Raw genomic sequence first — 27,687 nt, forward strand, 5'->3', positions numbered from 1 at the left:
ACGCCAAGTTTAGGTTTTATACATCGCGATTTGAGCGTGGAAAGGTTCGTACGCAACATTTCTGTGCGTTCGCACCGTTTATACATGAGGCCCCAGGTGTTTGGTGATCTCCCAGCAGCACTTCCGGGTGTGCCAGAAGCTCAATGTAGTAGGGCTGTGCAGGCTCTGCCGCACCCCCTGGCGGAACCCACAGAACCCAACAGGGTTGTAGCAAATACCAGCTCCCAGCATGCCCTGTGGGAATCCTTAGTGCTGAAGCAACCCAAGGGGGAGATAAAGCCCTGAAGACACTTTCCCCCAGCTCATCCATTATAAAAGCATCCTGGCCTTGCAAGGGCTCGGCTGTCCACCACATAGCCCAAAACACCACAGCATTGAAAATCACATTGCCATCACAGAGTTGTAGAAGATGTGAAGGATGTCACTTCCCAAATTAAAGCAACGCAATATCCTAAGGAAAAATAGCCTGCTCTGCCCTTTTCTATGTAGTTCTATAGTTTATAGTTATATAGTTTTTTATATAGTTCCTACTTGGCAACATAGGACAGATAATGGAACAGAAGTAAAAATATACTCTTCAAAATGTTTCCCCTGCCTCACTGGTCTTCAAGCACACTAAACCCAAAAAACAGGAAACTGCAATTAGAGACATCTGCCTATGATGCATTTTAACATACTGCAAATCAAGACTGGGCTGTAGGTCCACAATTTGGCCATGATCACACTCTGTCTAACAGCTCCTGTTACACTTCCCAGGAGGACCTATAGTGTCATGCACTGTTCCTTTAAGGTGCCTTCACATACCTACCCTTCCTATAATACATTGGATGCCTTTTAATGCTCACATATTACCGTATATACTCGCGGATAAGTTCTCCCACGGATAAGTCAGGACTTGATTTTACCGTATAATTTCTGGTATTTTATAATGTTGGTCGTATAAGTCGAATGCAGAAAACTCACACTATTGGTCCAAGAGATTATAATATGCTAACGCCCACCTGAGAGAGTAACCACGGAGCACTCTGCCTTTTTTTTCTATGTATTGTGCCAAGTGACCACACGGCAATACCTGAACTACTCGGAAGCAACGTTTGCAATGACTTGTGTTTTTTTGTATCTCACATCCTCATACACCTTTATCGTAAGAACATCCCTTTTCTACAATGGAGCATTCGATCGGAAGAAAATATGAACCTGGTTTTAAATTAAACATCGTAACTGTTGGTAACTGTGATGCTGCAACAAAATTTGATGTGTCTGAGAAACTGATGTGAGATTGGAGGAGGTGTGACGATGTGGGTTCCACTCCATGCTCTCATCTTCTGTCCAGGACCCCTTGAACCCAACACCGTTGGTAATGTCACGGATGAGCTTGCAGTGAGGCGCAATGATAGAGCAAGGGGATGGTGTATAAAAGTGCCAAGTGCATTTATTTAAACAATAATCAAAAACAATGTTCACATAAATAAAGTGCAGTGCTTCAAAAAGAGTCATTGAATAAATAATCCATAAAAACAGATGTGAAAAGTGAAGGTTAAAACAATAGGAAAAAATCTTTAAAACAACGAGGTTAAAATACTGTAGGAAGCAGTCTTTTAAAAACACAATCCAAAGCCCGGTGTCTTTTTACCTGATGGCTCCCCTACTTCTCCCATCTGGGCTTCTCAATAGGGGAGTCTCCCTACATGCAGTTGACCTTTTCTTTGCCTGCTTCTGCTGTTCAGATCGCCTCACCAACCCCTGGCTTCGGTAGGCTCCTCCTGACAGCAACTTGAGATTCCCCAACGACCAGGGCTCTCACACTGGGGAAACCACGTCCCAAGTCCCGACTCCCGCTGCCTTCCACGGCCTTACGTGGAGAGTCATCCGCCCTTCATCACTGGTCACTCCCGCTCCATGATCACTCAGCGGGAGCGACCACTACTACTACTCCCTGGGTGTCGGCCCAACACCCAGGCTCACTGTTCAGCTGCATGCGAGTCTGCACTCGCTCGCTCACACCAACTTTATCCTCCTGCTGCTTACTGCCTTCTCCTGCAACCTCTGTTCATTATTTCCTCTTTTCTCTCTCGTTTTTTTCCCCTTAGCCGACTCGCGCTTCTATATATCAAGAGGGCATGGCAGCTGTGCCAAATCAGCAGCCCCAGGAACAATCACGGATGCGGACGTTCCCTCACCTGTGCACTTAGGTGAGAAACACCCACATTGCGAATCGCCCTGAGAACCACTTCAGCCACACAACCACCACACCCCCTCACCAAGCCGCGAGCGCGGTGATTATTTATTTTAAAACTGCCCTTTGACAGGAGCTGTGGACCCGCTATACCACAGGAGGCAAGAAGATGTAAAAAAAAAAATAAATAATAAGTGTTTTATTTTTAAATGGGCGTATAAGTCGGAGTCTGACTTTATGATCAATTTTTCGGATTTCAAGTCCCGACTTATACATGAGTATATATGGTAATTCTTTCATACAGCAAATTTTTCCTTGTAATTTAATTGTGTTTTCCAGCATAAAGTTGCAGCAAAATTAGATTTCCATTACTAGAACTGTCCAAATGTTATATTAATGGGTCCAATTCTCCTCCACCTAGTTAAGAAGTACCTAGCAGACCTTACATGCCTTTTACTTCCCTCCATGCACAGGACCTTAGCTCTGGTTGTTCTTCACTGAAGCTGTAGTACTTAAATTTAATAACATAATAATAATAATCTCTCCATAATAAAATAATAATAGTGACAATACTAAACAGTTGACTTTGTGATCTATGAAATAAGACAGCTGTCAAAGATTTACAAAGATCACAACAAGACTCCTTTGCGCTGTGTAGTTTTAAATGTTGTAGAGTACTGCTACTTACAGTGTTACCATTGGATTATCAGAAAGACACTATAAATTGGTGGATTATTTTCTGGAGCTCTATCAGTTGTGCATAATTTGACAAGACAGAATACAGAACATCTCAGTATATTCTGGATGGTTTGAGATTCACAGGAAATCACATAGCCACAAGTCTTCTTTGTTCAAATATTTATTGCACATTGGGTGTGAGGTTCCAGCTTTGTTAAAATGACATTGTATTCTTACAAATTATGTACATTTTTACAAATACAGTAAAAGTGAGACATTTAATTACACTGTATAACAGTGTCAGAGAGGAATAACAAACACAAGCCATATTACACGTAACTATCCTTAACCGAACAAAATATTTGAATAAAGATTTAAATGGGTTGCAATATTGAAAAATCAAATTGATCTGGATTCATGCCAAAGAATGGTAATTTTCACAAGCCTTTGCAGAACTCATAAATGCTACAAATTACACATACATTCATAAGATAATTGGATTCTGTATATGTTAGGCTTCAAATTGTCAGCCACTTAAAAATTACATTTTAAAAACTGTCATAATTCATTTTTATTACATGTCTTGTGGATCTTTCACATTTTCTTCTACCCAAACATCAATAAATCAGATTATCATTTAACTTAATTCTTCTTATTAAAGTGTAGGTTTTAATAATTATTATTGTATAACTTGTCTTCTGTATAAAAGAATGAAGAATATTTTCCTATTAGCTTGAGTCAGAGTTTTTTCAAATGTTATGTTTAACATATGTTTGCTTATTTCTTTCTTAATGTATAAAATAAGTAAAGTTTAAGTATGTATCTATTGCTTGTATTAACCGCAGTGTGTTTGTGACTTATCCAGATACAATAATAATTGTCTGTTAAACACATTAGTTAGATGTGCATTAAACAAAATCTGGATACATTGGTGAAGAAATTAACATTTTCAAAAATGCATAGATTGATGATGATTTATGAAATATGATTTGATCCATCAAGTCACAAAAATAAGCAACACAATAACATATAACTGGTGAAATTAAAAGCGTAATGATATGGAAGCCCAACACATACAGTACAAAGCCGATAATCATTTCCTGTGAACAGAAGTGATGTTAAGTATCATTAAATTTAGGGAGGACAACAAACACGCAGCCCTCACACAGAAAGACGCCAAGCTTTTTGAGGCACCAATACTACACAATATGTTAATCTGCTACCCAACGATGATATATGAGGGGTGATGAAAAGTCTAAATTTGAATTTGGAAAATCACAGTGCAGATTTTGCAGGTGGCTAAAATACTGCATTCTGTGTATAGAAAATATGAATTACATGTTTTTTTTTATGTTTACAGTGTATCTCTATTTTTCAGGTCTAAGCTAACATTAGAATATTATAAACACTTTTGATGGGAGCAGGGAATTCAGCCCAACAATGCTTGTCAATCCTATCCACATAATTCCTCCAAAACAACATCAAGTCGAGTCGTGAATGTCTCTATGTTCTTATTGTCTACCACACCACTTGGTAGCTTCTTCCATGTGTCTATGTTTCTTTGTGTGAAAAAGAACTATTAATGTTTGTGCAAAGTTTACCCTTAAGTATACCCTTCCAACTGTGTCACCACGTTCTCATTTTAAGGTAACTCTATCCACTGTAATAACTCCTTTTAAAATTTTAAACACTTCAGTCGTGTCATCTCTTGTCATCATTTGCTTAAACTGAGAAGGTTCAACTCTCTTAATCTTTCCTCATAAATCATTCCCCACTGTCTTGGAATCAGCCTAGTCATTCTTGTATGTATTTTTTCTAGTGTTTTCTCTGTCTTTTTTGTAGCCCAGAGGCCAAAACTGCACATAATACTCCAGTTGAGGCATCACCAGTGAGTTATAAAGCTTAGAACATGAATGTCAAATACCATAAAATCAAGTACTATGCTATCACTGTGTATATAACACTAGAGAACAATATGCTTTTTGAGATTCATTCTTACCTAATTAAAATCTTGTCAACTTGGAACACATTATTATATAGAATGAAAGAGTGATAGTGTCAAAGTTAGGAGACACTAAAGGGATTAATTTTGGGTCAATTCAATCCATTCTTTAAAAACAATTAAACATGAGCAAGGGCTTTACATGTTGGGTTCTCAGAGTGTTAACTCCCAAAATAAAACATCACCAAATCCAGTGCTGCAAGGAGAATCTCAACCTAATGAATCTGAAGTGGGAGAAACTTAAGAAACGTTTCATAACTAGGCGCAGCACTTGGATTCATTACTATGACCCAGAATTCAAACAACATTCAATACAATGAAAGCATTGTGACTTCTCCAACACCACAGAAATGCAAGGTTTAAGGCAGTGTAATCAAACTCATACAAAGCTTTTTTGTGATGTTGAAAATGTAGTCCATATGGATTACATACCTCAAAAGAACCATATATCTGGGGGCTGGGCAAACTATGGCCGAATGACCAGATCTAGTTTCCTGGCCAGTTGTATCTGAAAAAAATGTGTTTCATGCTGTTTTTTTCTTACATTTTATTATTCTATCTGTCTATGTTATAACAATTTAATTCACTGGTTAGTGAAGTTCCGTCATATTATGAGGTAAACTCTGTTAAAATGAACAGAGCACCAAGTTGAAAGTTAGCAGAGAATTCAATGTCTTCGGCAAAGAATAGACTTCAGAATACATTTTTACAGTAGTTGCAACAAAGGCTGTACTGTATGTTCAATTTCTAAGGAAAGCATTATAGTGTTTAAAGAATCCAATCTCAGTTGGCATTTTTCTGCCAAACATGCTAATCTAGTTTACAGGCTCCAGAAAATGTTTTTTTTTCTGTCCACTATCTAAGTTTCCAGCACAAGGGCAAGCTACCTGCTAGCATATAAAACTACTAAAAAGAAACAAGAATTTTTTGAAGCAGATGATCGGCCACTCATTTGCACATTTCACAACTCTTGGGTCACTGGATATATCACACACTCAGGTACAAAGATTCATCAGGTCCTTCAAAGACTTACATGGAAATTATAAATTAAGCTTGAAATTAATAAATTAAGGTTGAAACTTTTCAACACCCCTCTTATCACTCTTTCTGTTTTCTCCACCCACCTTTTCCACGGCAGGATGGCAGAATCTATCCTGTAATCCAAACTCACTCATTATGGGCAAATGCCAAGTCTCTACTTAATTTAACATGTACAGTTTTGGGGATTAGGGAAGAAATCCAAATGTCCGCAGAAAAGACGAAGAGGACATGGGAATGTGCAAACTCCACATTGGTATTGACCAGGCTGGTAATTGAACCCCGGTCCCTGTAGTGCTAACCACTGCAGCATCGTGGCATACAATTAGAATACAGTAAAATAAAGTCATGATCAATATTTTTGTTTTTTTGCAACAGAAACAGAAAGAAATGTTTTCTAGTTCCAGCTTACCTCACCTCTGTTCAAATAGGATGCCACAAAATTAAACATTTCTTCAACATCAAGTAGTATATTTAAAGTTTACATGATGCCGAACATTTCCACCTGATTGGTCATTTTAAGCTAGTGTTTCAAAACCAATGAATGCCAAAAATATTTTAAAATGCTGATTATTGTGCTACGTGAAAGGCATTGCTAAGAAAATAATAGAAATGCGTCACACTAGATCTTGCAGGGATAATTCAATAACCATATCACAATCACTGAGAAAAACACTGAATAATTCAGTATGGAATAAGATTACTCACAAAAAATGACAAGTTCAGGCTATGTGGATCATTCATATAAAAAAAGAAAGGAAGGAAAGTTTTTCATCAGAGGTTACCATGTGCTTTACTGAAGATGTGACTTCATTCAGATCAAATTAACCTTTTCTTGTACATGTAGCTCAACACTTGCTTTGGAAACTGCTTTGTTTGTGCAGTACATTTTCTCTGTCTGTTGCAGGCAACCTTAGTGCCACAAATTCAGAATAACTGAGTGCCTTTAATTAATATTCTGCTTAATGGCTTGAATGTACAAAGATTCACGTTCAAATCTTAATTCCTATCTCACTTCTTGCCAGTGGAAAAGAAATATAATCTGCCTGTACTTACATGAACCTTTAGGAAAATATTCATTATGAAAGACTCTCTGTGGATGAAAAACTTAGCAAGTGATCTGTACATAACTATTAAAAGAATGCTGTTAGTTTCCAACTAAGATTAGCATAAATGTGTAAAGCAAATGAAAATAAATAAATACTGTAACAAATATTAGGAAATCTCTCTCAGTGTAATAATAACATTGTTAAGCAACTAGTGAAACCCTCAGGCCTATGGTCCTAAAACAAAACGCTACAAAAGGATAGATATAAACAACATTAATCTCTCTACCCATTGTTTACAAACATAAGAACTTACACTTGATTCTGAATTCTGAACACATATGTACCATGTTCTGGGGGATTTATCAGTTGATGTGGGATTGTGCGAACTGTGCTTTAATTACAATAAACTTTTCTGCCAATCAGGTTGCCGTTACCTAAAATATTTTGAATTTCCAGAATATATCAGGTCATAAGCTTTTGATTAAGACCAAGATCAAGATTCTGTCCCCATTAATTTATGAGTTATTGCATAACAGATGGACAGACATTAGCATTTAATATAAATAGATATTTCAGTCACTGAATTAACCTTTATTTTATACAGCATCTTTCATAGTGAATGCCATACTATATTGTCTTATATGTACACTGTAGTTAACAGATACATCCTATATTCATACAATACAAGCACCATCAGATAATAGTATGTGTACAGATGGCATTAACAAAGTTAGGTCATGAAAAAATACAAAATCATAAAGCAGCATTTTAATCAAGAAATACTACATAAAGATGATAATCAGATGCCAAATCATTATTTTAACACATAATTAAAATTTCTCTTTAGTCATTTCAAAAGTGGAATAAGATCCACTATGACATATTTTTTTGGACCACAAGTATTTATAATTGTATATTATCACTGAAACAAATACTCTACAATGAGATCTAATCCATTAAAAACACCTTGTAGTCCAAATATTTTGCAGAAAAAACATGAATGCTCCTGAGAGCAATACAAGCTACAAAACTAACAAGAGAAGAAATTTTGAAAACCTTGTGTTAATAATTTGTGGTTAAGATTCACTTACATTCAACAAATATTTTTACAGAATTTCATATCTGTGAGGAGCTGCATATTTCTCCCAGGTCTTGGATTCTGGACAGATACAGGAAATCCAAGAGTGCATTCTCCTTTAACTCCTCCATTACCAAGAGATATATCTTAAACTCAAAGACTGAAGAGAAATGTCTCACAAGATGTTATCACATCAAACTTAAAACTGAAGTAAAATAGTGTTATTCATAATTTCAGCATTTCTCAGACACATATATTTAATTATATAAATCATGCACTTTTTACTTGCTATACATCTCCATTTTTAACTGAAACAAAGCAAATCTTTTTCATGTTATATATATATATATATATTTTTTTTTTTTTGGTGAAAAGGTAGCATTATTTTATTCTCATTGTCAATCACAAGCTTCAGTAAAGGCACTGGTGAGATATTAAAGATGGCATGTTCTGCAAGACACTTTCATTACAAACTTCAGCTGTTGTTTAATACAACAAACTGAAAGATTATAAAATCTGTTCAAAATATTTCTTTCTTTTTCTTATCTCATTCGGACAGATTTAGGGATTTCTACTGTTTTATGACTTACTGTTGATTTAGTATCCCCAGAGTCCGATTTTTTAATAACCTTTGGACTTACGGGGCCCTTTCTTGGAGCCTGAGGGCTAATCATTCCTTTCTTCTGTGTCTGTGGACTAGAGGACCCTGATCCAGCTTTTCTGTTTAGCAGAGGGCTCCGAGATCCCTTTATTTTACCTTGCAACTGCACTTCTGTGTTCTTCAAATTTCGCAGTCCAAGCAGACCACAGTAGTAATTGCACTGATGCAAACTGGGAAATTGTTCCAGTAGATGTGCACAATAATTATTAGTAAAGCCCTGATATCTGTAAAATAAATAGATAAAAAAAGGTATAAGGTTAGGCTTCATTGCAGCAGAACATAATTCCAAAACAAATGCTTAAGATGGACAGTATTAAAATCATCAGCAATATTACAAAACAAATCAAGCTTTATCAATTTTCTTTGGTTTTAGCTAAGAATACATAGTCCATCTGGATGTTAAGCAAAAGAAAACCAGGTCTGATCTATAATTATTTCATATCCCTACCAAGAATACTGGCATCTAGAACTTAAGAAAATGAAGAAGCATGTAGTTCTATAATTCATTCACATTTAATGAACCAGTTTATACAATTTTTTATGTAAACCAAGCACCACTGGAAAATAAAAGCCTAAAAACGTACGTCCTCCTGGAAGTGGCAAAAGAAAACATGCCTTCCATGTTTCCAACACATGTTTGTGACAACAAAAGGGATCTGGACTTTATTGCATATTCCTGAAACTATATTTCTTAAGGTAAGGATATGTTTTCTATTTGCCTGTGCAATACCAAACCCCCCTTGGGGGTTTTGGTTCTCACATAAATACGAAAGCAAATCAACACGTGGCATGAACAGTTTACTGTAATTTTGTCTTTTGAGAGGAAACCACACCCCTGGGGAGAAACATTGTTGTGGAAAAAGACAAATGCAGAGCTAGCATGCTGGTCTTTTATAAAATGTCTGAATCTCATAATTTTGCTGTTTTTTTTTTGTTTGGCAATGACATGTATAAGCTATCTTACAATATGTGTGTAACCTCAGAATGCAGATAGATAGATAGATAGATAGATAGATAGATAGATAGATAGATAGATAGATAGATAGATAGATAGATAGATAGATAGATAGATTATTAATCCCAATGGGAAATCAATTGCTCAACAACTTTTCTGTCTTGAGAAATGGTCATATTCTGTAAGTTTTCAGTCTTTTGTTTTCCAGGCAACACATGCCCCATAAGGTTTCATTATAAAACTCCTGGAGCGGTTATGTATTTTTTTAAACTTATGGAAAATACATAACATCAGAACACAATGTTGTATGGCAAATGCATATATACCATGTTTGTGAAGAAATAACTTTGACTTCAAAAATACTGAACTTATCCTCTAAGTTCAAATCGCACTTGTTTAATTAAAAGGGCAGGCATCTTTTAGTGTGTAGGACAGTTTGATGCAGCCAGCTGTGCAGGAAAAGTGATAAAGCCAAGGTTTGTCTTGCATTCACTTTTGTATTGTACATTTACGTTTTTTAATGCTTATTTTGTGCTTTATTGTTTTAAAATTATTGTAATGAATATTATATTTTTGTCTAATGTTCACAGAATGCTCTGTATCACAAATTCTGTATAGAAATACGTAATATATGTGAATGAAGTGCATTGTCTCATACTGTCTAAGGATATGGAGCAGAAATTCTAAAGGTTGTGGGTGGGGCGGGACTATAAATGGAAATAGGTGTCAAAAATTCACATTGTCTCAGGTGGCATTTTGTAATGCGCCAGCACTTGATCAGTTTGGTACCAAAGAGAGGATACTGTTACTACAACAGTAGCAACATGTTTTATGCCAGTGTGACGATGCGGGTTCTGCTCCACGCTCCCATCGGCTGTTAGGGAGCCCTTGAACCCAACACCGTCGGTAATGTCACAGATGAGCTAGACAGTGAGGCAATAACAATGAGCAAGGGGATGGTGTAACAAAGTGAAAAGTGCTTTTATTAAAAGACAATCAAAAACAGTCAGTGTTCAAATAAAAGTGCTGTGCAGTTCATTCAACAGTTCAAATAAATAATCCAATAAAAGAAACGTGTGGAGGTTAAAATACACAAAAACAAAACAATCCTTTAAAACGAGGGTAAAACTCAATGCAGGAAACTGTCCTTTTAAAATCTGATGCATCCATCTTCTACTGCTAGTGGCTTCCCTGTTTCACCCAAATGGATCCCGCAACAGAGGAGTCGCCCAACCTGCAGCTGACCTGCTCTGCCTACTTCGGCTGTTCGGTTTTGCCTTACCGATCCCTGGCTCTGGCAGGCTCCTCCAAACAGTGACTTGGGATTCCTCCAACGGCCAAGGCTCTCACGTGGAGGACACTACATTCCAAGTCCTGACTCCTGCTGCCATCCGTGGCATCAAGCGGAGAGTCATCCATTTTCCGGTCACTCCCGTCCTTCCTGAAACAAACTCTGCGGGAGCGACAACAACTACCACACCCTGGGTGTTGGCCTAACACCCAGGCTGCCTGCTCAGCTGCCGCGAGCCTGATCACGCTCGCTCGCTTCCTGCACCCGCTGTCTCTCACTCGCTCACTCACTCACTTTCTGCTTCCTTCTGCAACCTCCGTCTTTATTTCTTCCTCGTTCTCTTTTTCTTAATCCTTTTTCCTCTAACTGTCTCGGGCTTCTCTATATATGCAGAGAGGACATAGCAGCTGCAGCCCATTAGCCACAGCAACAATCACGGATGTGGGCAGTCTCTCACCTGTGCACTTAGGTGAGAAACGCCCACACCGCAGATCGCCCTGCAGCTCGCTACAGCCACCATGCCCCCTCGCTAAGCCGCAAGCGCGGTGATTATTCATTTAAAAACGAACTGGCCATTGCTGGGAGAGCTGTGGACCCATAACACCACAGCCAGATACATTTTGAACAGCAAAAAGAAATTTAAAAAAAGCAAACAAGAGGGCTGGGAATAGGAGGGGGAATCCTAAGCATAATGGGAAAAAGTACCACAAAATCTAGGATTAACAAAAGGATCCTATGAGTGTATGAAACTGGAAACTTGATAACAGTCAAGAAAACATTTTTGAGGTTCAGGAGAAGTCATCATAAGAAGAAAAACACAGGATCAGTGGGACTAAGGAAGTAAGTAGCACAAGAAACAAACAAAAATCAGAACTAGAAGCAGAATAGATGATCACTCATATATTGATATAGTGATCAGACGTGTTCCATAATGAAATTTAAAATGCAGTAGAATCAGTGGCCCCACATTAAGGTATGACATAAACCCAAAGAGAGTGTGAGTAGAAGAAGAATAATGCTCCAAAAAAGAGCAATGAGAAAATAGCAGACCAAGGAATGAAAACTAACATATAGTGGCCTAAATTAGACTCTGTTGTTACCAGGTAAGGCCTTAGCTAGGGAGCTGATTCCAATATGTTGTAATGTCCAAGGGAGGCTCCCATTATCTTACCTGACTGAGCTAACATTAATTCAGAATCATTGCTGCAGAAATGTTAATGTACTTAGCTCTACACAACAACGGAGGCAGTGGTGACATTTCATGAGTCACGGGTATTTAATTCAGGCTGATTGATGGCGACAAGTGAGAAGTGTTTTAATTAGGGGCCAGCATGGAGTCTGGTATGTCTGGCCCATTACAATGAAGAATAGAGAACAAGGTAGAAGTACAGCTGATTGAAATTATTGTAACAAATGCTTATCTTTGTAAAAAGAACTTCTTGGTATGAATGTGATCATCCATCCATCCATCCATTTTCCAACCCACTGAATCCGAACACAGGATCACGGGGGTCTGCTGGAGTCAATCCCAGCCAAAACAGGGCACAAGGCAGGAACCAATCCCGGGCCGGGTGCCCACCCACCGCAAGACACATCAACAAGGGCAAATTTAAAAGCCCTGCTTCTACAGTAAGTTCCCAACGATTTTATTAGAACAGTAGCAATGTCCTCTAATTAAATCGATAAAAAATATTTAAACACCCTAGTGTAAAATAATTTCTTTATAAAAATTTGCTTCATGTGTAATCTTTCGACAAAATGGCAGCAGTAACAAAGCATATGTGAGAAACCATTACTGTATCTCACTGAGAAAATGGGAGGGACAGTCTGGCATCATGGTGTGAGGACAACAACCTCACCCTCAACACAGACAAGACAAAGGAAATGATAGTGGACATGAGGAAGGAGAGGAGATCTCACCAGCCACTGTTCATCAGAGGGCTTGAAGTGGAGAGGGTGAGCAGCATTAAATACCTGGGCGTTTACATCAGTGAGGACCTCACCTGGGGCCTTATGTATAAATGGTGCGTACGCACAAACATGTTGCGTAAGTCCGTTTCCACGCTCAAATTGTGATGTACAAAACCTAAACTTGGTGTAAAGCCACACACATTTTCACACTAGCTAAAACCCTGGCGTACGCAAGTTCTCGGTTTTGCAAACTGGCGGCACCCAGCGTCAAAGCAGTGCTTTTGTTCCAGTGTGGTTACCCTTTCTTTTTAAGATGTACATCCCTGACACAGCTTTATAAATACACTGAAATTAACCGCATATTGTTTATTAGTTTAAGGCATCTGATTGTAATTAACCTGTAACAATATAATGGTCCACGGAATGGCCAAACTATTCCAAATACCATAGCTGCTTTAGCGTTGTTACTCTCACTGCACCTTCTTCTTCTTCTTTCAGCTGCTCCCATTAGGGGTTGCCACAGCAGATCATCTTTTTCCATATTACTCTCACTGCACCACTCGGAGTATTTATATCACTGTATCTGAGTGTGGAATCACAGCTCTACAGCAGCTGATTGGAAAGAGAATTATCGTTATACAGCATCAAGCACACGCTGCCTCTGCCGTGCTGTCTATTGAACTGCTCTCATATGGCAAACGTTTCAGAGCCTTTCCTGTAGGGACATCGCGGTTCAGAATCAGTTACATCCCAAGAACTATAAATGCACTCAATCAGTCCATCAAGTGCTCCTTATAGAACGCTTTGTACTTATAAGTACAATTACCTCACTGTAAACTTGCGATATAGTTATAATATTGCACAACCTGAGCCACTTTATAAAGTGCATATTTACATATGATGACGATATCATTTTTAAGATGAAATGTAGCAAAATATGTTTATTACATTATACAGATAAAATTTAAATAATCATTTAAATAATCTATATTGTTAATAATTAAACTTGTGAGGACACGGTGGCGCAGCGCTAGCTAGTTCAAGGATTGTTCCTGCCTCGTGCTGTATTCTTGCTGGTGCTGGCGCAACACTGGAAGGACAGATGGATGGAATAATTAAACATGTACTACAAAGATATTTCAATGTTCTTTAAAAGTTATGAAGAATCAGCGTTCTAAGCTTACAGATGGCTTAACATCTATTACAGAGCTGATTGTGTAGCGATTGGTTACTTGGAGAAAGAAAAGGAAGGACAGGAATTGGAGGTTAGTACGTTTGAAAGAGACAGTACTGCAATAAATTATTTCATCGAAGGACGCAGACAGTGCAGCAAGCATCTTGCGGGAGGCAGGAAAAATCTCTGGACAGGGCGCCAGTTCATCACTATCACTGCGCCACCATGTTCCCATGTTTAATAACATGCTTTAAGTCCTATCATCATGAAAATTATATCAAGTATACATCTCAGTATTTTAATTATTCAGAGAGCTGTAATATCATGAATTTAATGGATTCTGTGTCCAGTCAGAGGAAGAGAAAGCCTGTTTAAGAAGCATGTAGTGATTCACACACATAGAGCACATAGAAGAACACATACAAAACAAAGCATTTAACGTGCTACTTTAGTTATGGTGGGATTTGAGAAACTAGTAAATTAAACGATTTAAAGATGAAGTTTATGATGTTCTACTTTAATGACAAAATAAACTACGTGATTAAACTGGAAATTTTGAGATTAAAGTTGACATTTCGAGCGTTTTTCTCACTGTGTCCCTATTTTTTTTCTTTTCTCTGTACCCTAATAAGCTTTCATATGACACTCAGATGGTGGGCTACGACTCACCTTTTTACGGCAACTTTGATATCTGACAACTTCTTTTTTATTTCGGGCACTGTGCGACTTTGTGAACTTGAGCTTTTGAGTTTCTTAGACACTGTATGTCACTTGATTAACTTGCTTTTGTTGTTTATACCACTGTTTACACCAACAAATAGTACATTTTTCCTTTCCTCCACTTGGTATTCGCTGAAATTCTTCTATTTCACCCCATGCTTTTGCTGTTGCCTTTTTACAGAACACTGAGGTTAAGGGCTATTTATATTGATTTGCATATTCAAAGAGGCGTAATTCTGGGAGGAGTTTGAGTGGGCAACAGGCGCATGCACGTGTGTTATTTTTCATGCTGTCCAGGATTTATGGAGCAGAAGAACGTGGAAGTTGGCATCTGGATTTTTTTGTGTGTATACACATTTCAGCTTTTGTCTGTACGCCATGTTTTAGTGTGAATTCTATGCATGGCGTAATGCATGAGGTCCCTTAAACACCACACTGCTGGTTAAGAGGGCCCAGCAGCGGCTGTACTTTCTGAGGAGGCTGAGGAAGTTTGGTATGTCGACTAAGAGCCTCAGAAACTTTTATAGCTGCACTGTTGAGAGCATCTTGACCAGCTGCATCACTGTGTGATACGGCAACACTACTGCTATGAATCGCAAATGCCTGCAGAGAGTGGTAAAGACTGATGAGAAGATCACCAGGACCCCACTGCACTCTCTGCAGAGCATCTATAACTGCCGAGTCCGAAATAGAACTGCCTCGATCCTCAGGGACCCCACTCATCCCCAACATCTATTGTTCACACTTCTACCCTCAGGCAGGAGGTATAGAAGTATGAAATGCAGGACTTCCAGGCTAAAGAACTCTTTTTTCCCTAAGGCCATTAGACTCCTAAATAACTGACTGGAGTTTATAACCGTGGTTCACCACATTCTATCTACCTCATACAACTGTATTTGACTTGTCCATCACACACCTACCTGCACAATTACACTTTATACTTCTATTCTGTTTTAATACCTTATGCTGCCTCTGTTACTTATAATCTATCTGCTACTTACTTTTTATGTTTATCTTTATATGTTGGTTTTGGCATTTGGTGTGGATAGCAAAGAAAGAATTTCATTGTACAGGGAAACATGTTTCCTTACTGTGCACGTGACAATAAACTTTGAACTGTTATGGAAAGGTCATCATGACACTGATATAACATTCACAGGTATATAATATTCTGGCATAAATACATTACTAAAGGATCAAAGCTGTGATTCTAACTGGTCTGGAGGAGTACAACAATCCAACCATCCATCCATCCATCCACACATCCATCCCATTACAGAACTCATCTAATCCATCTCAGGGGTGCAAAAAACTGAAGCCTATTCTGTCAGCCAGCACAAGGAACCAGCCCTTGGGGTCTCCGTTGCAAGACTTTGAGTGAATTCCAGCATGCAAATATGCACATATAAAAAGGAAAACACATATAGCATACGTACAAAAAAAATACTGAATTTAAAAAACCTGGCGTATGCACATTTATATGCAATTTACTCTTTATACATCACAATTACCTTGTAAATGTGCACATGTGAATGCACCTCGAACCCTGCCCAGTTGTCTCTCTGAATCAGCCAGATATGAACCATGCTAATCAACTTTTTATATATATAATGCATCTAAAAGGTGAGATGATGGTGACAACAGAGAGGCAAAAAAATGAAAGTTTGAAGACTGTGAGATAGAACTTCTTATGTCTGATGTAGAGGCACACAAAGAACATTTATTTGATGGCGTAAGCACAGTTGTCACCTACTTGTGCAAAATATGTTAAATGGCAACATGTTACTGCTACAGCAGAAGTGTTGAGCTCTACCAGCTGCACCATGTCTGAAATAATTAAAAAAAATGGCCTAACCTCAGGTAAAGAAATGGATTGCTCATTACCGGCAGAAAGTGAATTCAACGGGAAGGGGAAAAAGCACATATACTCCCCTCTGATTTTGATCCATCAATGGCATCTGCAATCGGAGATGCAATATGATGAGGCAATATTCCACAGCATTTCAGAGGTACGTGAACATTTAATGTGTGCTTTTTGAGTGAAGTAGCCACCAAAGTGCAACATATACATTTGTCAGGTTTTAAATGACAATTTTTATCATGGTAGATGTGGTTACAGCTGCTTGTGAAGGAGCCATTTAGGAGGACAACAGTGTAACCGAACCCAGTGAAGTCTCAGGTACCATACCAACGCCTTCTCCACGTGTCATTAGTGCACCCAGAAGTGGCTGTGTCCTCACAGATGTGGTACTGCAGACACAAAGACACAATCACAGCCATATAATAAGTGAGTTCAGGGAAATCACATGGGAGGTTGTGTTTTTTACTAAGAGAAATATTTGAGTCTTCCATCCATCCATCCATTGTCTCCCGCTTATCCGAGGTCGGGTCGCGGGGGCAGCAGCTTGAGCAGAGATGCCCAGACTTCCCTCTCCCCGGCCACTTCTTCTAGCTCTTCCGGGAGAATCCCAAGGCGTTCCCAGGCCAGTCGAGAGACATAGTCCCTCCAACGTGTCCTGGGTCTTCCTCGGGGCCTCCTCCCGGTTAGACGTGCCCGGAACACCTCACCAGGGAGGTGTCCAGGAGGCATCCTGATCAGATGCCCGAGCCACCTCATCTGACTCCTCTCGATGCGGAGGAGCAGCGGCTCTACTCTGAGCCCCTCCCGGATGACTGAGCTTCTCACCCTATCTTTAAGGGAAAGCCCAGACACCCTGCAGAGGAAACTCATTTCAGCCGCTTGTATTCGCGATCTCGTTCTTTCGGTCACTACCCATAGCTTATGACCATAGGTGAGGGTAGGAACATAGATCGACTGGTAAATTGAGAGCTTCGCCTTGCGGCTCAGTTCCTTTTTCACCACGACAGGCCGATGCAGCGCCCGCATTACTGCGGATGCCGCACCGATCCGCCTGTCGATCTCACGCTCCATTCTTCCCTCACTCGTGAACAAGACCCCGAGATACTTGAACTCCTCCACTTGGGGCAGGATCTCGCTACCAACCCTGAGAGGGCACTCCACCCTTTTCCGGCTGAGGACCATGGTCTCGGATTTGGAGGTGCTGATTCTCATCCCAGCCGCTTCACACTCGGCTGTGAACCGATCCAGAGAGAGCTGAAGATCACGGCCTGATGAAGCAAACAGGACAACATCATCTGCAAAAAGCAGTGACCCAATCCTGAGCCCACCAAACCGGACCCCCTCAACGCCCTGGCTGCGCCTAGAAATTCTGTCCATAAAAGTTATGAACAGAATCGGTGACAAAGGGCAGCCCTGGCGGCGTCCAACTCTCACTGGAAACGGGTTCGACTTACTGCCGGCAATGCGGACCAAGCTCTGGCACCGATCGTACAGGGACCGAACAGCCCTTATCAGGGGGGCCGGTACCCCATACTCTCGGAGTACCCACCACAGGATTCCCCGAGGGACACAGTCGAATGCCTTTTCCAAGTCCACAACACATGTAGACTGGTTGGGCAAACTCCCATGCACCCTCCAGGACCCTGCTAAGGGTATAGAGCTGGTCCACTGTTCCGCGACCAGGACGAAAACCACACTGTTCCTCCTGAATCCGAGGCTCGACTATCCGACGGACCCTCCTCTCCAGGACCCCTGAATAGACTTTTCCAGGGAGGCTGAGGAGTGTGATCCCTCTGTAGTTAGAACACACCCTCCGATCCCCCTTCTTAAAGAGGGGGACTACCACCCCGGTCTGCCAATCCAGAGGCACTGTCCCTGATGTCCATGCGATGTTGCAGAGGCGTGTCAACCAAGACAGTCCTACAACATCCAGAGCCTTGAGGAACTCCGGGCGTATCTCATCCACCCCCCGGGGCCCTGCCACCAAGGAGTTTTTTGACCACCTCGGTGACCTCAGTCCCAGAGATGGGGGAGCCCACCTCTGAGTCCCCAGGCTCTGCTTCCTCATTGGAAGGTATGTTAATGGGATTGAGGAGGTCTTCGAAGTACTCCCCCCACCGACCCACAACGTCCCGAGTCGAGGTCAGCAGCGCACCATCCCCACCATATACAGTGTTGACACTGCACTGCTTCCCCTTCCTGAGACGCCGGATGGTGGACCAGAATCTCTTCGAAGCCGTCCGAAAGTCGTTCTCCATGGCCTCCCCAAACTCCTCCCACGCCCGAGTTTTTGCCTCAGCAACCACCATTCCGCTTGGCCTGCCAGTACCTATCAGCTGCCTCCAGGGTCCCACAGGACAAAAGGGTCCTGTAGGACTCCTTCTTCAGCTTGACGGCATCCTTCACCGCCGGTGTCCACCAACGGGTTCGGGGATTGCCGCCACGACAGGCACCGACCACCTTACGGCCACAGCTCCGGTCAGCTGCCTCAACAATAGAGGCATGGAACATGGCCCATTCGGACTCAATGTCCCCCACCTCCCTCGGGATGTGGTCGAAGTTCTGCTGGAGGTAGGAGTTGAAGCTACTTCTGACAGGGGGCTCTGCCAGACATTCCCAGCAGACCCTCACAACACGTTTGGGCCTACCACGCCTGACCGGCATCCTCCCCCACCATCGAAGCCAACTCACCACCAGGTGGTGATCAGTAGACAGCTCCGCCCCTCTCTTCACCCGAGTGTCCAAGACATGTGGCCACAAGTCCGACGACACGACCACAAAGTCGATCATCGAACTGAGGCCTAGGGTGTCCTGGTGCCAAGTGCACATATGAACACCCCTATGCTTGAACATGGTGTTCGTTATGGACAATCCGTGACGAGCACAGAAGTCCAATAACAAAACACCGCTCGGGTTCAGATTGGGGGGGCCATTCCTCCCAATCATGCCCTTCCAGGTCTCACTGTCATTGCCCACGTGAGCATTGAAGTCTCCCAGCAGAACGAGGGAGTCCCCAGAAGGTATGCCCTCTAGCACCCCCTCCAGGGACTCCAAAAAGGGTGGGTACTCTGAACTGCTGTTCAGTGCATACGCACAAATAACAGTTAGGACCCGTCCCCCCACCCGAAGGCGAAGGGAGGCTACCCTCTCGTCCACCGGGGTAAACCCCAATGTACAGGCTCCAAGTTGGGGGGCAATAAGTATACCCACACCTGCTCGGCGCCTCTCACCGGGGGCAACTCCAGAGTGGTACAGAGTCCAGCCCCTCTCAAGGAGATTGGTTCCAGAGTCCAAGCTGTGCGTCGAGGTGAGTCCAACTATATATTAGAAAATATACCTTTCATGAACAATACATCACATCCTCACTCACACTGCCTCATGGCTGAAAGGGAAGCCACATTAGTAGGTGGGTAGGGAGAGGGGTCATCTGACTCCACATCAATGAGATCAGGGAGTGGGAGATTATTATGCTGTACTGTGTTATGTAGCACAATGCTGCAGAATTTAGTTGGGTGGTAGAGCAGCCTCCCATCTGACATATCCAGACTCAGTGGATCAATGGTGCGCTGTGTTCTTCGAAGTATATGTATATAAGTACGTTCTACCCCATTGAATTTGTATGTATTTTATACTGCATATACTGTTGTGGAAAAGAGGATAATGGCAAAATTGGACGCCATCATGAAAAATCTCTTCCATCCCCTCCAGGGGGTGGTCTCCAGGAGCACTTTCAGCCACAGACTTATTCTTGCATGGTGTGCTAAGAAGCGCCTCTGAGGGTGTTTTCTGCCCACTGCTATCAGGAGATTCAGTGCTTCCACATGATGTACTTGTTAGGTTTATTTATTTATTTGTTTCTAATCTAATTTCAAGGAGCAAGAAAAAGCCGATAGAATACGGACTACTGCATGTACCCAAGGGTACATCTTGCTGGCACGTCTCCTTTGAGCTTCGCAGAACTTTTGTCCTTCCCCTTTGCTTCATCTAACAACCTTCATTTGCATAATGTTTCAGCCCCACTTCTCTGTGCAATTCCTTTTCTTTCTTCTTGGCCCTCTGCTGAAGAAAGGATGTGGCTCCTAGTATTAGCCCATTCACTACAGTATTGTTACTGACAAATATTGACAATTAAAAAAGGCACGTATTAGCAAATTTCTTTCTTCTATAACATTACCAAATTTCAATCAAAAGCACTTTTGAGATTTTGGGTTTTTCTATGTGGGTTATTCCTAAATACTGATATATGGAAATATCCATATTTAGTTGATACCTACTGCTTTAAATGTATTATCCTGCCAAATTTCAGCTTTATAAATAAATGCAAAATGGTGTTTTTGTTGATAAGTAAATAATTGGGTGAGTAAGTCAACTTTGCATTATATATACTGTATATAAATATATGTTTAATAAATACATAAGAATAAGACATTTGTTTTCAGTACCAACCAGGTTACAGTGGCACATAAATCTGACTCATCTCATAAGAGAGATTGTACCCATGCATAATTTTCTGGTAAGATGGGTTTTTTAAACGATAAGTTATACTAAAACCTACAGTTGTGTTTATGATCCAATTGAAAGTGATCTGTTTCCATATTTATGAAATGTGTACATCGAATTAACAGTAAATATGAATATGAAAACTCAATCAAAGTTTGTGTTTCAGCAGTTTTCAATGTTTAAGGTCAAATGAAGAAACCAGAGGAATACCTGAGGAAAGGTACTTAATACAGCATTTACACATGCATTTACATAATAGTAAAGGTTAACCTTACAGTACATAGCGTAATGGTAAATGATGCAGCTCATCATATACAATAAGGTGAAACAAGTATTTTAATTATTTTATTGTATATAGAAGTTTTTAAATCAGTGTGACCCTAGGGAAGAAATATTTATAATTTTGTCTTCAGCACCTTCTTTTATGATACTTAATATCATATTAATTTGCAAATTAGTTTACATTATAGAACTAAATACAGTCCCAACATTATTAGCATAGAAAAATGTTTGGTTAGCCTTGACTAAAATCAAAACCATACACTGAAAATGTATAATTAAAATTAAAAACGTTGCAGGAGAAGAGTGTTATTGGTACCCTTTGGCACATTAAACATCCACTTGTGCTGCAGGCCTAAGGTGAAATCATTAACATTTAACACCACCTCCTGCCATGGCCAAAGCGAAACTGGTCAGAAATTAAGGGATTAGTTTCTCTGAGGAAAGAGGAGGTGGGCCTCTTATTATGCAATATCTTGATCTGTCCATTGAATAAGGCAAAATGAATCAGAGTCAAATGTCATTCTTGCAAGTATGTTTCAAACACTAAGGTAACCTGATTTTTTTGCCTTGTTCATGAGGAGAATAACTGTCATTTATTTCTGCCAACCTTGATGAACAGACCTGTAATCTAGTTATCAACCAAAATGTTGGGGCTATGTGCACCCAATGAATCAAGGGAAAAATGACCACTACTTCCTTTATAACCCACTATCAGCACTAGCCCTTGTTTTTTCTCTCTCTCTCTCTATCGACTCAGAGTGGGCTCAGCTAATGCTATCCCCAGTAGATGCACTACTTCCTTGGGTGTGGCCTATAAAAAAGAATGAAGTGTCTTAAACAAATGTAATTCTAGTACCAGACCTTAGATAACAAACCGCAGCCACCAATGGAAATAGGCTTTAATTCCTCTGTAAATGACAGAGTGAGATTCACAAGCAGTGGGGTCTGCATGTTCATCTTGCTAAAGACCAAAAAGAATTGATTACTACCTCTCAGCTGACATACTATTTTTATGCTAGCAAGGATCACAGTGTGAAACCTCAAAGACTGTAACTGCAGCAATGCAAGTAAACTGACAAAAAGACAAAGAAATAGTTAACTCCATGTTGTCAGAGTCATAGTTTAGTTTTGTTGTTGGCTTGTTTTTCATTGTTTTTTTAACCTTGTTTGCTGATGGTTTATGTTTTGCATTGTTTTAGTATTTTTTCCCATTTCCCTTACCCCAGGTCTAGTCATGTTTGGCTCTGAGGCACAGCTGCTTTGGTCTGGCATGAACTTGTGTAAGCATATTTGCATTTTCTTTTCTGATTGTTAGTGTTACTTAAGTTCAGAGTAATAAACATTTGTTTTGGATAAACCTTTGCCTTTTACAAGTCTATCCTACCAGTTTAATAGAAAACCGAATTCGTTAAACCATAAATAGCCATCTTCTAATGAAAAAATATAAAGCAACTTCTACTTATAGGTGTCACACATTCACATCCTCACAGACAATCTGAGAACAAACACAACTACATTAAAGTATACAGGCACTAGGTAAAGAAAAAAAGAATATTCCAATAGAATGGAAATCTAACAAAAGCTTTTAAAAGTTGGTTTCAAATGAATAAATAATGTTGGGTTAGCAATTCTTTGAACAGGAATTAAAAAGGGAAAACTGAATTCATACACCTGTGTTCTCCTCATAAACGAAATACAGAAAGCAACCAAGTCACCTTAGATTTATATATTGTGCTGTTTGTTTGCTCTACTGTATCTGACAAGATAAGCCCATTTTCTATAATCCTTGTCTTACAAATAAACTTGGTATGATTCTGCCTAGCCCCGCAAGATGTAATGTAAGATTACATCTTGCCTGAAGAAGGGGCCTGAGTTGCCTCAAAAGCTTGCATATTGTAATCTTTTTTAGTTAGCCAATAAAAGGTGTCATTTTACTTGACTTGTCATTAACATTTCTGTGAAATTTTGGTAGTTAACCCATTTTGACTTGTCCATCTTACTTTTAAATGATAAGTATAGTTTTCTCATAAGTAGTACTTCACTGACTTGTGTATTTGGATATTCAAGTTCAAGTGGTGCAATTTCATTAATGAGAATTAAAAGTTGCTGTCACACACGTGCGCATGGGAGGCAGCTAAAGGGCTTGAGTAAGGGCAATTCCGAATCAGACCAAGATGTGGCAGAGTGCACTGACTCTTTTTCTCCCTTTCCTGCAGACCATTCACGGGAGATTCCACCTGGCCCTCTTGGCGTCACTTCTGGGTCCGAGCCTATGGAAGAAGACCTTACTGGTTCCGACCCCTGTGATGTCACGTCTGGGCTCGAGCCTATGGCTGAAGACCCTCATGAGCCTGACCCCTTTGACCTCACTTCTTGTCTTCCCCTTTAAAAGCCTCCACCTTTTCCCTGTTCCCTCAGTTCTGTTTTGGACTCAGTTTTGTGCACAGCAGTGCTATCATTTAAACCTGAATTTGCAGCCAGGAAACCAAATATACGGGTGGCTGCCCCAAACCTTGCTATGGCTCTTTGTGAAGTTTGTGACACTGCATATTATACCTTTACACATTTAAAAATTGAAATTTACAAACCCTTTAGACTTTGTCGTGATTCCGACATTTGTGAGCTTCAGCCCAACTCCTGGAAAACAAAGAGAAAAAAAACCTTTGAAACTGAGCTCAACCTTAACTTATTAACCTATGAAGAAGAATAAATGCTCTAAAGCAAGAAGAAACAAGCAGTCAAATAATTAACCAATTAATTGATTAAGTGATTTATTCATTCAAGTAACACTTTTTAATAAATAAACAAGAATGCACTTATTTTATTATTTTTCTTATTTGAATTGGAACTTAGAACCTGTATCATAACAGACCATAATGTTCAAATTAATTTATCAAAGAAGATAAAATACTGCAATCAAAAGGCGCAATAAAAGGAAATATGACACAGTACCTGTAGTTTTCAGAGAAGTGTGTGATCTACTGTTACAGTTAAAAGGACACCTAGAAACTTTCATAAATATATCTGGAGATTTCTACACAGTTTATTTTTTGCTGTTTGTAAAACATGTGAGGCATACATTTGCCTTTATATTCAGTTTGCTATGTTGAGACTGTTGAATTAGTGGTCACACATGTACTGTATATGAGTTTATTTTAATTTTCAGCTTACTATATTTAGGTTTAGAGGGTGGCTACTTCCTGTCTAACTTCAGAGTTTAAACAGAAGTGTGATGAAATACTGAACATGATGGTCAGGCTGGGAAAATCCAAAAATGTTTAAACAGTTGCATGTCTCCTTTTTTAATTTCTGGCTTCAGAAACATCAATCATGTATACTAACATTCACAACATATCATTATAAATCATTTTTGAAAACATAAATTATACATAACAGTACACATGCTTTTATATAGTAGTTGTCCCTTATTTACAATTTACAGAACAGTTGTAGGTAATATTAAATTATAATTGTGATATGTGTTGGCCATATTAATCACATACACCTTCATAAGTCCTGTGCCATGATATAACAAATTAGACTACAATACAAGATCATACATACAAACTAATCAGTATGATAAAAAGAAAAAATAGTAAATCCAAGTGAAAAAAGTATAGTCAGGCTGAAGTAGTAGAAATAAAGTATACTTGACAAATTTTAAAAAGATGTACCATTAAAATCCCAAGAGATTTTAATGAAAAAAATTTAAAATTTAAAATGAAAAATTTAGAAGTGAATTCCAGCATAGAACGAAAAGTAGGAAGTAAGTAAATGAACTCTTTGAATGTAGCTTATGAAAGTGGCCAAAGAACAGGTGAATTAAAAAATCAAATTGTCAGTTTCAGAGAACAAGGGATAAAACTGACTGAAGAGAACATTCACTATTTTCTTTCAGGATATGGTGAAATCAAAATAGCATATGGTAAAATACACAAACATTTTGAGTTAAAAAATTGTCCAGAAGGAAGTTGAAAATGATAAAAAAAATATTAAATTGTGAAATGCTAATTTATATCAATGAAACAACTAAACTGGCACTGCACGTTCTGCTGAATGCCCTTAAAGGAAGTATCAGTTGGGCTAAATAAAAATAGTTAACAGCAAACAGTAATCCCTCGCTACATCACGCTTCGACTTTCGCGGCTTCACTCTATCGCGGATTTTATATGTAAGCATATCTAAATATATAACGCGGATTTTTCGCTGCTTCGCGGGTTTCTGCGGACAATGGGTCTTTTTACTTCTGGTACATGCTTCCTCAGTTGGTCTGCCCAGTTGATTTCATACAAGGGACGCTATTGGCGGATGACTGAGAAGCTACCTAATCAGAGCACACAGTTAAAGTTCCTGTGTGCTGATTGGCTCAGCGACGGAGTGCTGCATTAACCAGGAAGTCTCATCTCACTCATTCAGCATTAATGTGCTCCTGCTACTGCTTCAGAGGCCGTGTCCAAGCGGCAACAAAAGATGCAAATGATTGCAGAAAAGGTAAAAGTTATGGATATGTTGAAGGAAGGGAACAGCTACACCGCTGCAGGACACCATTACGGCATGAGTCCACGATTCTTTTTATTTAAAAAGGAGGAAAAGCATACAAGATCTACAGCCGCAGTGTACTTTAACCAGGGCGCAAAACGAGTTGCAAGTGGACGTGATAAGGCAGTAGTCTGGATGGAATCTGCTTTAGGGATTTGGATTGAAGACTGCCAGAAGAAGGACAACGGCGATGGTACACTATCGCCTGAAGAGGCTCCTTTAGAAGAGCTGTAACGCTCTCCTTTGTTGTGCAGTAAAATTAAACTCATCGTTATCGGACAAGTCGTCGTGTCATTGTTGGTGAGTAACCATAATTAATTATCTACGTACAGTACTTATTACATGTACATAGTTTAGTGTCTCTGTACACACATTTTACTGTATAAAATTTTTCTTGCATTGTACGTATTTATTGCTGGTGGCCTGTCTGTCACAATGGCTGTAACATATGTGATATCGGAGACGCTCGATATCTTTAAAATAATATTTAGGTTTTACTGTATATAAACTGTGTTTACATACATAATTTCAACGAATCTTACCTAATATCTAAGAGAATACAAAGGGTTTATGCTGTATAATTGTGCGGGAAATGTTTATAATAGTGTGGGAGAGTTTATAAGGGCTTACAATATATAAAAAGAACCATATGAACATATGGTTTCTACTTCGCGGATTTTCACCTTTCGCGGGGGGTTCTGGAACGCAACCCCCGCGATGGAGGAGGGATTACTGTACAGGTACATACTGTTGGGATGATTGTTGTCCCTAAATGGTTTGTTTGTATGTGTGTCCTGGTTCATAGTTCCTTAGCAGGCTTTTGCATTGTGCCTAATACTACTAGAATGTAATTCAATTAAGTAGGATAGACAATAGATGAATAGACCTATGCTATGATAGTCTTTCAGTCCAGCTCTGTAGCATACTTCAGGATTTGAAAGAAGACAATGCATGGAAAGCATACAATGAGACATTATAATTTTTATGAAAATGTTACTCTGTTTGATACAGAATACCAAATCACATATCACCTTAATTTGGAAACAAGCCTCACAGCTGATCAGTCTCTATGTGGAAAGTGCATTCTCCTCTGTTTGTGTGAACTTCCTGAGTGAGCTTCAGTTTTCTACCACATATTAAGATCTGCAGGTTAAGTTAATAACTGAATCTAAATTGGCCTAGTGTGAATGCAGGTATGTGTGTGCCAACCAATCTTTGCTTTGCACCAATAAGGCCAAGATAGGCTTTGACTCTTTGCATTCAAATTATGGAAAAACTGGTTAAAAGAATGTTTGATAGCTAAACTAAGAAAGTGAAAGGTAAATTTTGGACTCAACAGCCAATTGAGCATTAATTTTCTGTTTTAATTTTTTTATTTACATTTGTTTTTTTATAATTTATCTTGCTCATTTTCTTCTGAAGGTCAAAGGTGGTCAGATCAAGGACACATCACCCTGATGATTGACATGCTTTGTGAGGATTGGCATACATTGTGGCAAATTCCCTATAAAGGAGGATCTTAAATAAAGGGAAAATTACAGCTTTTCTTATTGTCTCTCAAGAGCCTGATGTTACTTATTTATTGTTTCCTCTACTATTTCACAGAGATTTTCTTTACTTGTGGATACTCTGTGAATTGCTCCTTTGCCTAGCTAGTCCATGTATTGTATTTTCTTTCAATTTTTTTTATCATTGCTATGCTCTTTTACACTCAATGCGAGATAGCTGTCCAATTCCCTGTGGCTCATCAATAAGGCCAGCAGACATGCTTT

General features: G+C 39.6%; 1 protein-coding gene across 1 annotated transcript in view; it reads right to left on the minus strand.

Moving 5' to 3' along the window:
* Nucleotides 1-3,019: 3,019 nt before the first annotated feature.
* The window catches only part of alpk3a (alpha-kinase 3a), a 134,620-nt gene continuing 109,952 nt past the window's right edge, over nt 3,020-27,687 (minus strand). Inside the window, exons 14-15 of the mRNA XM_051920310.1 lie at nt 23,965-24,013; nt 3,020-8,906 (exon numbers count right to left, since the gene is read on the minus strand). Coding sequence (XP_051776270.1) covers nt 8,564-8,906; nt 23,965-24,013 — 392 coding nt within the window. The 3' untranslated portion in view covers nt 3,020-8,563. The remainder of the gene's footprint in view (nt 8,907-23,964; nt 24,014-27,687) is intronic.

Source organism: Erpetoichthys calabaricus, chromosome 17, assembly GCF_900747795.2.
Source record: "Erpetoichthys calabaricus chromosome 17, fErpCal1.3, whole genome shotgun sequence".
In the NCBI taxonomy this organism is placed as follows: Eukaryota; Metazoa; Chordata; class Cladistia; order Polypteriformes; family Polypteridae; genus Erpetoichthys; species Erpetoichthys calabaricus.